The following is a 10,147-nucleotide window of genomic DNA, read 5'->3' on the forward strand; positions in this document are numbered from 1 at the left end:
TCCATGCCATAACCCCATCTTCATTACCACATTTCATTCCACCCAGTATTATATTTTGCTGTATACTTTTGCCAACAGCTTCCATTCTTCTGTGTCACACACAACGCTAGTCAAATCAATCTGCCACAGCTACCCTCCCTCCTTGCTTATTCCCTCCCCTAAGACTCTCTGAAGCCTTGTTACCAGATCACGATATAACTAACTTTTCTCTTTTCTACAATAGCGCCACAGACTTGGATGAAGCCCACCCAGAAGTTAAAAGGGCTCAAAGATTTTGCCTCTCAGCCTGCAAGGAGAACGGCTTCAGAGAAGCAAGTGCTCCTCTATAGAAAGCAGGCCATCAGTGCTAGAAATAGGACTAGACTGAAAGAGCAAGAACAGCTGTTTATTCTGAAGGCTTCAGTCAATTTTAGGACTCAGGAACGAACCAAATCAGCTAAGGTGCTCTTCTCCACAAGTCTGTAGACGACATGGTTTTGTGAGCTAGTTTGTATACTGCTGGTACAATTGGGCAGTCAGAGCTCCTTCCGCCTGGTTGAAGTAACTGAGAGTATACAGAGGTTTGGACACTGTTTTTAAGGTCTTGATAGCATGACAGAGGACTCGAGTATCTGAGGAGATTGTTCTCCGCTTAAAAGCATGCAGTGTTCAGCTGAACCTCAGACAGGCTGAGATCATCCCTTCACCAGGCTGTTAGTAGCTATGAAAAAAAGGGAAGTGTTCAAGGAATACTTCACCATAAGGAAAGACAGGCTAATTACTAGGCCTTACAGAGTGCCCTGTGCTCCTCAGCCCAGGGGAGAAAAAAACCCACTACCACCCCCCGCCCCCTCCGCACCACCCCATGCCCTGAAATGGAAAGCTAATCTCCTACAGCTGGAAATCCAAAAAGCAGCTCTGGTGAGGCACAAGCCAAAATTCAGATCCAGACTGCCTCTCCCTGAGACCATTGGTTCTGCAAGCTTAAGGACAGGAATAGGAGGTTTGTTTGCTCATTGTAAAGTCTCTAAGATAAGATTCTTAACAGCCGCAGATTTTGCTGCATGCCCTGATCTCTTCTCTGAGAAAGTCTACCTATACTTTAAAGATCCCATTCACTCCAACAGATACTGGCACTTCAGAGAAAAATTAAAAACCACCAATTTTCAATCCAGCTGGACCTGAGGTGTCATTCTTCGCTGCCTTATACTTTGCCCTTATAAGTGTGTGGGCAATGAATAAAACACTGTATCAGTAGCACCCAAACTTCAGTGCACCTGATGATAGGCAGAGACAAGTTTGACCATGCGTTGCCACTTTGCAGTCAGTGAATCCAGGCATTAGTTTTTGATCTTTTCAAGAGACAAAACGATACACCTCCTTTTAATTTGCATGCTGTTCAAAACACCACATTTAAGTACTTGCCTCTGTAGTTACTGCCTTCAGAGCTTCGTCCTGTTTGGCACTTAAAGCATTTTCCAGATTACTGCTCTCCAAGGAAGGGCTCGTACTAGCCTTAAGTGTTTTCTTCTCAGCTATTTTCTGAAAGTATTAAGAGCACAAGTCAACATGAATCCGGTAAAAAAGCATGGTCTGCAGATTAAGAAAAAAGAAGCAAAGCTTTTTAAAATCTTGCTTCTATCTGAAAACTAGTCACATCTTTTCACTCTGCAATGCATAGTAGGCATTGCCTTTTGGCTCTGCAATGACAGGGACCTTTCACTCCATTTCTTTAACCTACCTCAACCGTTGCTGTCTATGCTAAATACTGTGAGTTTCAATATATGCATACATATTTCCTCATGCACTGGACAGCAGGGAAAATAAAAGCACAAAACTAGCTAAGGAATGCTGCTATTTTTATGTTTTCAAGCAAACAGGCTCCTCACATAGCTGCCAAGGACTAATTACTTAAGACCACCCCTTCCACAGTCCTCAGAGTAAACTATTTCCAGGAACTATTGCCAGTTTCTAGCCTAACTTCCAGCTAAAGACATGAAAATAGACTAAAGTAAAAGGTGGCTTTAATTTAATTAAGCTAAATACATTTAGAATAGCAGTTTAAAATGCATGTCAGGACTTTCACTTCAGACCACCTGTAATACAGTCTAATTCATTACTGCAGCTGCTCACCCTCTAAAAACAATACAGTGGTCACAAGGATTCTATTACCACATTCATTACCTTAAATCAAACCAACCTGCAGAGACTCTAATCACATAAATCATAGAGCAAGACTCACCAGTCATGCATGGACTACAGAGGAGAAATATTAGTAAGTTAAACATTAAAATAATTAAACAATACAAACTCTACTACTCTGATTTCCACTCAGGTGTGTTCTCTTACACCTAAGCCAGTCCCAGCGGTACACAAAAAGAAAAAGAATCTAATTCTCTCATCCCTGCTTTGGGAGACCTAATGTATCTGTTTGTACCCTATGTTTTTCAGGGCCACAATCACCATTTCTATTCTCTCAAAAAGATTTGAGAAGTTACTTCATTTCTCATGGGAGTACATACGGAACAAATTCCTTCCACACATAAAAGACACTGGAAAGCTATTTACAGTAGAGGAGCAGATACCGGAAGGTTTGTTTTAGCGGTACTGAAGAGATCATCCTCCTCATCATCCCCAAAAAGCCCTCCTCCAGATGTTGGCTTCAGGATACGGTTTGCAGACTAAAGGATAAAGAAAAGGTGCGTCACAGATCAAAAGCACATCTCCTTCAGCTCATGATGCCTGAAATGACAGTAGCTCTTGGCCCTCCCTGGAAATCAGTGATTTCTAAGCTGTGTTCAAACAAGGAACACCAGTAGAATGCACATTTCAAAGACTGTTTTTAAATAGCAGGATCAGAGGAGGACTTTGAACTCACTGTCGACTTCTTGGGGCTTGCAAAGAGATCAACGTCTGGATCATTGTCCTTCTGAAGTTTGTGACTGAAGAGGAGCTCTTCATCTTGAAAGACTCCGGTGCTTTTGGGCCGGGCACCTTTCTCAGAAACCTGGAAGGAGAAAAGAAAGGTCCACACAGTGAAAAACTCCCTTCTTAAGGAGGTTATTTGCCTAGCAATAAGGCATGTTACAATTCACCTGCGGCTACACTATGACCCTGGTAACAAAAATACAATCTCAACTGCCAGTTATATATTTAACTTTGATCAAAACTTACAACGTAAATATTTGTATTCACAGTTCAATTTGATGAGAAGGCATTAACCAAAACGTATCTGTGTCTGCTGACCTGAGATCCAGCCACTACTATTTACCTGTAAAGCTTCCTTAGAATGAAGAAAAAGAGGAAAAAAACATAAAAGGTTTTCAGTATGTTATCAGGAGCATACAGTTAGGCTTATATTTCTGCAAGAATTTTATGCCTTGAATTTTTCAGCTGATAGTGCAGGACAGACAATTGAGTAGAAAAGCATCTGGTTAATTATCTTCCTAAGCTCCTTTTCAAAGTTGAAGGTCTGTAAAGCTATTATTGTTGCTAGATTCCCTGTTCTCCTCCCATTATAGCAAACGCACCCCCACAATGAAGAACAGAACATACTGTCTGCCGTTGGCAAGAACTTGTACTTTCAAATTTGCTGGTGGGGGGGAAGTTGACAATCAAACATATGACGGTATCAGCCCTCCACTATGTGGCAAACCAACCAGTATCAGGTGCTTGGACACCAAAAAAAATACCTTTCTTTGGTCATGGTCACTATATGCACCCAGGCCTGACTTTCAAAGGGCAAAGGCCCCACTGAACGTCTAGGTGAAGGCCAGTATCTTATGTCTCCTCAGGACCCATGCAAATGCAAGAATGCCTCTGAAGAGCATGACTGAATGTCCAATAGCATAACATCAGACTCAAAATGCAAGCAGCAGGAGCAGCAGTCATAAGAATAAAGCCCAATTTTCCCCTTCCCAGTCCAAGTCTCCAGAAGCCCCAAAGGGCTGGTCCATACACGCTGTCCTATGATTTTTATTACTGCTTTATTCTCAGCTTCTCTGTGCACTTTACATTTTATATGAAAAGCCAGGTCACATTTTAAGAGCCCTAGAACTGCTATTTATGCCCAAATACATGAAAACTTTATGTGATTCTTCAAGTACCCACACACGAAATGCATATTAAGTTGAGATAAGCAATGAAAATAGTAGCACCTTTCAGATTTACCCATCAAAAAGATTAAGTTTAAATTACCTACTCAGATTTTTGCATGAATATGAATTTCGGCACATTAATCACTTTGTGACTGTTAAATGCTGACAGCTGAGTGCTTTGAAGGAAAGATTTGAAAGGATTTTATCTTCACAAGTTCATAGGACAGATGTAGCTTCTTGCAACCATCTCAGAATGTGTTCCCCTCCCCCCCCTCCAAAAAAAAAAGCCCTAACCTCAAGCTAACAATCCATTTTAACTCAGAAGCAGCAATAAACAGGGGGGTTTCTCAAAAAGTCAGCTATTTCATTCAGCTCCAGGGACTTCTGAATAAAGACTGTATAGCCTTTCGGGATGACAACTTACTTTACTTGGTCACACCAAGATGACAAAACTTTGTGGTGTACTGTAGTAGACAGTATGTGCTTTTTGACATGACTTCAAGTTTACAGAAAAAATGTTGGTGTCTCTGCATCAAGTATAAACAAGAACATTGCTATGGATTAAAGGACATTGCTACTGAAGATTCAAAGTCTACCTCTTGATGGCATATGCCACATCAGGAAAGCCAGACAGCAAGAATAGGGCAACTGGAGGCTTTTTTTAAAAAGTGAATACTCATACTTGAAAAAACAGAAGTAAACATAGAATAAAGATGATTCTTGCTGAAGTTAAGTCTGCAGGCATATATCCACCAAGCAAACTGCAACAATATAAAACAGGAATAAACCACACAGCTTCAAGTATCACATCTTCTGCTTCCTAGTACCTTGGTCCCTGAGGGGTAACTGGGGCATCAGTTCTATACAGCAAACATCGAGTAGCTGCACCAAAACATCTGTACAGAATTTTACATAGTAGCATGTAGCAAAATGCTTTTGAGTTAGTGGGATGGAAAAGTTTACAAAGGTATTCAAGATCATGGGGAGGAGCAGGAAAAACTTCTTGCCCAAGAATCTGAAAGTTTAGAAATAGAGAAAGATTAACCTTCATGACACAAAGGGAGGGAAGGGTAAAAACAAAACTAGAATTCTCTATTAATTCTAAATTCTTTACTATACTAGCAGAGGTAGAAATACTGTTTCATAATGTTCAAGAACTTCCCTAGACTCACCACACCAATTTCTCTCAGTGCATTTTTTATGCCATCATCATCTTCCAGTCTTTCCTCTTCCTCCTCCTCAAATAAGCTTAACACTTTCTTAGTTTGGGTCTTGACATCTTTCTCCAGAGCTGGTGGTGAAGTTGCAAACAGATCTGAACTGCTGGCTGGCTCTGAGGATGTTGCTGCAAAAGGCTGCAAATTAACAAAGTAAAAAAATCAACTCATCAATCTGTTATTTAGTTCAGGTTTGTTCAAAAACCCACTATGCTTTCTTGGTTAAATGCCAGCAGTGGTCAGACATCTGCAATCCATTACCAAGTAGACAACTATAATCAACTCATTTTTCCTAAGTAGATAGAATAGCAGCATGCAGATTAGCAAGAGACAAAGAAGAAAACATACTTCACGGCTCTGAAGAGAACACAAGTCTTCTCCTGTACCCCACACTGTAACACTGTTGATAATCAGCTTCCTGCATAAGGTTTCCTCCTCATCTGTGTGTTGCACATGTGCCACAGGGCTCCATTAAGCAACTTGGCCATTTTAGAAGGTATCCAGTTCATGCAACTTGGGATTCTTTCACGTAGACAGCATTACCTGAACCTTGAGTGTCCTCAGGAAAGTGCAAATAACTATTCTGAAAGTCCATCAGCTGGTCATTCCCTAACAATTACTCAGGAAGACCATTCCCAAGATTTAAGTTCTGCTAAAGCTTCTTCAGCAATACGCTCAACAATACACATCTGATGCTGTTCTGTAACAGTATTGTCCAGGAGAAATTCACAATCCTGAATGCCACAGCTACCAACACTATTTATAACTCATCTTACAGTATGTTGAAAAAAGTTACTGACCTTGAAGCAGAGCCTACACAGGCTCTTTTAAAGCAAAGCTCTGATCATGAGAGTAAAGATTACCCAACCCACTCTGGAAGAAAAAAGAAAACGATTTTCTGCCCCTCCTCCACCTTCCCCCCCAATCCCCACCTCTCCCCCTGAAAAAGAAAACCCAACCCAAACAATTCTCTCATGTACATCAGTTGGGAAACAACTTTTAAATGCCATTTAACCAATTTGCTATTTGACTGACAAATGATGATGTTAAATGGAGACAGTTACTCTCTCCTCAGCAATAGAAGGGGCAATACAGAAAAAGAATTCTGTCCCAGAGCAGCATTGTTAGATTGATGGGGTTTTTTTTAAACTGAACCTTTACCAAACTTCAGATTAATGTAAGAAAATCCCTCACTTTTTCCTTTGTTCGCTGCCCTGCAACATCTGTTCCTCTAGGCACAGGAACTGCTTCAGGCTCTTCTGAACACCACAATGTATCTTCTACCTGGTCAGACTTTGCTGCTTGATCTGGCAGGTCTTCCTTTTCCTCCTTTTCTCCTTCATTAAAAAAAGGTGGTCCTTGTGCTGGTTTTACTTTCACCTGAAAAATTAAGAGAGTGTTGGTGACACAAAATTGGTGTCATATGCTGCTGTGGGATAGCAGAGTCTTAGTTTGCCTTCTGCAGGGTTCTAGGACACTGGCAACATGTTTGACTTCTACTTTCCTCCCATGGTTTGTGACTTCTGATTTCTAGTCAGAGTCTCTTAAGTCTGATTGGAGAGTGCCAGGAAGTCCTTGCAACCTTAGAGCAGATATCCTGGGAATCTCGTCTGATTAGTGCACTGTTTTCTGTGACTGCCAGCAGCTAAACCGTGGCTTGCTTGTTTTTTCTTCTATTATCTTTATGGGCCATGACAACTGTTTTGCCTGGAAAGGCAAGTGAGGGAGTGGGGGCAGCACACACACACGTACAGCAATTCCCACACTACAGATACTGCTGCGTTAAGCTTTTGGAACTCCTACTCTCAATTCCAAAGCACAACCAGACAGGCAGTACGCTATGGGGTAACCTCACAAGACAAAGTATAGCATAAGCACCCTCAACAGAGCACCAGTAAGAAGCCTGCAGACACATGTAAATCAGCTTGGGTTGAGGTGACACAAAGGCTGAAGCCCTAGCTTCACAGGCAGCACTAAGCTGTTTGTTCCTTTTAATAGTATTTCTGGTTGAGAGCTCTCAAAACATCCTCAGGAAGAGATTTTAGCATAAACCAAACAAATCTAGGGTTAGTGATCAAGAAAACTTTGAAATCCTATTAGACTGATGGTAATAAGAAGTTTTATGTGTAAGGGCTCAGACTGCCCTGTTCCCATTCCCAATTTGCTAGAACTACCACTAAACTAAGGTAGACTTACATTCGGTACCTCACAAGGAAGATAGACTATAAAAAGACTCAGTGTTCCACATTAATTTATAAAGAAAGAGGAGGTACCACTGCAGTCTTAGCAGCTGAAGGAAGTAGTGTTGATTGGGAGCTGAAGAGCGATTCTCCATTAACAGCATCATCTTCAAACAACAACGATATCTTCTGTGGCTTTCTTTGGCTGCAGAGGAGAAAGTGGAAGACTGAGTGCAAAAGTTTCAAAGGCCATGCGCTGCATCTGTTTAAAAGTATCACTCAGGACAATTATTTGCAACAAGTGGTCCCAGATACAGGACTCAGCTTCCTCACTGTCTCAACAATTCTACCACCCTCCCTTCCTGTCTTCACAGAAGTGAAAATTAAGAGGTCAAGAGGATTTTATATGTCAGGCACGCAAACAGAAAGCCCAGTTCAGTGGTGGTAAGAAGAATGATCCACAACAGATACAAACGATAAAAGAACCCAGCTCTGCCCATTCCCACTCATACACCTCTACTTCCTCCTCAACAGCAGTAGCAAGGAACAACACTTGCAATGTGCCTCGGTCTGTCCAGTTTTGAGGGCGCTGCTGGACTGATCTGAAAAAAGCCACCCCTTCCCTTCCAGGACTGTCACCTCTCTTTAGTGATTGCAAATAAATCCTCCTCATCCTCTTCCTCAAAGAGGCTCATCTTCTTCACAGCTTTAGCTTGACTAACAGCACTCGTTGGTTTTGCAGAATCCTTTTTGCGGTCATCTTCAGGAGGAAGTTTAGCTGGCTTGGAGACATTCCAGTGTTCCTTAAAAAGAAGGAACCCGTAAGTTTTCCTTTGTCAAAGCCACTCTCCTATCTTCTCTATAAGGAGAAATACTTCAGCCTCTTGACAGTCCTTGCATCTCTCTACTAGTTTATGTTCCTGCCTTTGTGTTAGCTGCTGTAATCTGACATTGCTCAGGCTTTGCAGAGGGCCTGGCCACCTTCAGGAATTTGCCCAATAAAACGGGGTGAACACTTTACTATTGTAGTTGCTCTTGATAACTGAGGTCAGTGTCAGCTGCAGTCACAAGAGTAAGGTCACCCAGCAGGACCTAATCTGAGTCACTTAAATTAGCAAGTTTGTTGTATGGGAAAAAAACAAAACAAAACCCAAGAAAAAAACCCACAACATCCACACCCAAGACTCCTCATTACGAGAGTGCATGATGCTGCACTTATTTCCTCAATTTTCAACCTTTTTTTTCCCCCCTCTAGAGCTAGCACTCAATCAAGTCTACTCACTGAACAAGTCAAAAAACTACATTAGAAGAAAACATTTCTGGGATTGTGAGAGTTTTCTGACTGGTGGGGTTTTTTATTCCCAGCATTCCAAGTGGTTCGCCCCATTTCCCATCTCTGTTTGTCCCTTTACTGAAAGGGACCACAGGCATGTTTAAGTATGAGCTTGGTTTATTCTACTTTAAGATAAAAATGCATCTAAAGATATTACCAGTATCCACTAAACAAGCAATTACAGGACAGGTAATAAAAATCTTACACAAAAGTCTACACAAAAGAGTAATTTTGGGGGGTGGGATAGTTAAGAAGAGTCTGGAACCTGTTCATGTGAATTAATTCAAAGACTTTCCAGACAAGTTTCTCATTTACTTAGAGTTTCTGGCTTTCATTTAAGATTCAGGACAACATGCAATCCATGTTTAGAAGCGGATTGTTCTCTGGGAAGCCTAGTTATTTATGTTGCATTTTTCCCATCCCTAGATATAAAAAAACCAAACAAAACCCCCCACCAAAACCCAAGCAAACAAATGCAAACACCACCACACACACAAAAAAACAAGCCACCCCAAAACAAACTCACCACATATCTATATAGAACTGCTAAACTCTCCTTACAGAAATAAAAGCAGTGAGAGCAAACTTATTTTAAAATTAATTTAAAATTAATATTTTTAAGTCAGATTTGTTAGCCACTTGCTACTGATCTTTCTATAAATTACATGGAAAATACCGAATTTTGTCTTTCACATGACTTCTGTTACCTAGATCCTGAGAGAATTTGGGGCAAGAAAATTGCAAACAATTCACAGGATTGGGGTAGGGACTGGTTTGACTGTGGTTCCTGTCTCAACAGTTTCATGCTTTGCCCAGTGTAAAGCCCAGTAACTCCATTCAACCAAACCTTAGTTCTCAGTACCTCCTCATCACTGCTAAACAATAAGCTGGAGGCTTTCTTAAGCAGCTCTGACTGTTTTGCTTTCTCTTCTGGGGGGTTTTCCTGTTGTGTCTTGGCAGGTACCACACCAAAAAGATCCTTAAAATAAAACAATAAAAACAAAATTAAAAAAATCAAAAGCCAAAGCCACAAGGAAAAGCTCACTGTAAAGTCATCAGCATACAAGACATTTTCCACCCACTTCTCAGAGGAGTAGGATCAAGAAATGATGGTGTGATATGGTATTTGAGTTCAGAAAATTCTACAAACGATAGACCAGAAACTCATAAGCATGCAGACTGGTTTTGACCCACAGATTCTCCACCATAAGGCTTAGCCAGCTGCCAAAAACCACCACACAGCAATTGTGTTGCACAGCAACTAATACACTGTTTCCACGTCTACATAATGAAAGAGAGAATGAATCCTGTTCAAGAAGATACACAACAGACAAGCTGAAC

The 10,147-nt window shown here is 41.1% G+C and overlaps 1 protein-coding gene across 1 annotated transcript in view; it reads right to left on the reverse strand.

Annotated features, from left to right (window-relative positions):
- Positions 1-10,147, reverse strand: part of LOC104498996 (WASH complex subunit FAM21-like) — a 36,551-nt gene that overhangs the window by 8,780 nt on the left and 17,624 nt on the right. The window contains exons 17-25 of the mRNA XM_010142445.1: positions 9,669-9,785; positions 8,113-8,276; positions 7,567-7,678; positions 6,488-6,673; positions 5,837-5,842; positions 5,249-5,431; positions 2,858-2,986; positions 2,565-2,660; positions 1,405-1,521 (exon numbers count right to left, since the gene is read on the reverse strand). Coding sequence (XP_010140747.1) covers positions 1,405-1,521; positions 2,565-2,660; positions 2,858-2,986; positions 5,249-5,431; positions 5,837-5,842; positions 6,488-6,673; positions 7,567-7,678; positions 8,113-8,276; positions 9,669-9,785 — 1,110 coding nt within the window. The remainder of the gene's footprint in view (positions 1-1,404; positions 1,522-2,564; positions 2,661-2,857; positions 2,987-5,248; positions 5,432-5,836; positions 5,843-6,487; positions 6,674-7,566; positions 7,679-8,112; positions 8,277-9,668; positions 9,786-10,147) is intronic.

This window comes from Buceros rhinoceros, unplaced genomic scaffold (genome assembly GCF_000710305.1).
Source record: "Buceros rhinoceros silvestris isolate BGI_N320 unplaced genomic scaffold, ASM71030v1 scaffold20038, whole genome shotgun sequence".
Lineage (NCBI taxonomy): Eukaryota > Metazoa > Chordata > Aves > Bucerotiformes > Bucerotidae > Buceros > Buceros rhinoceros.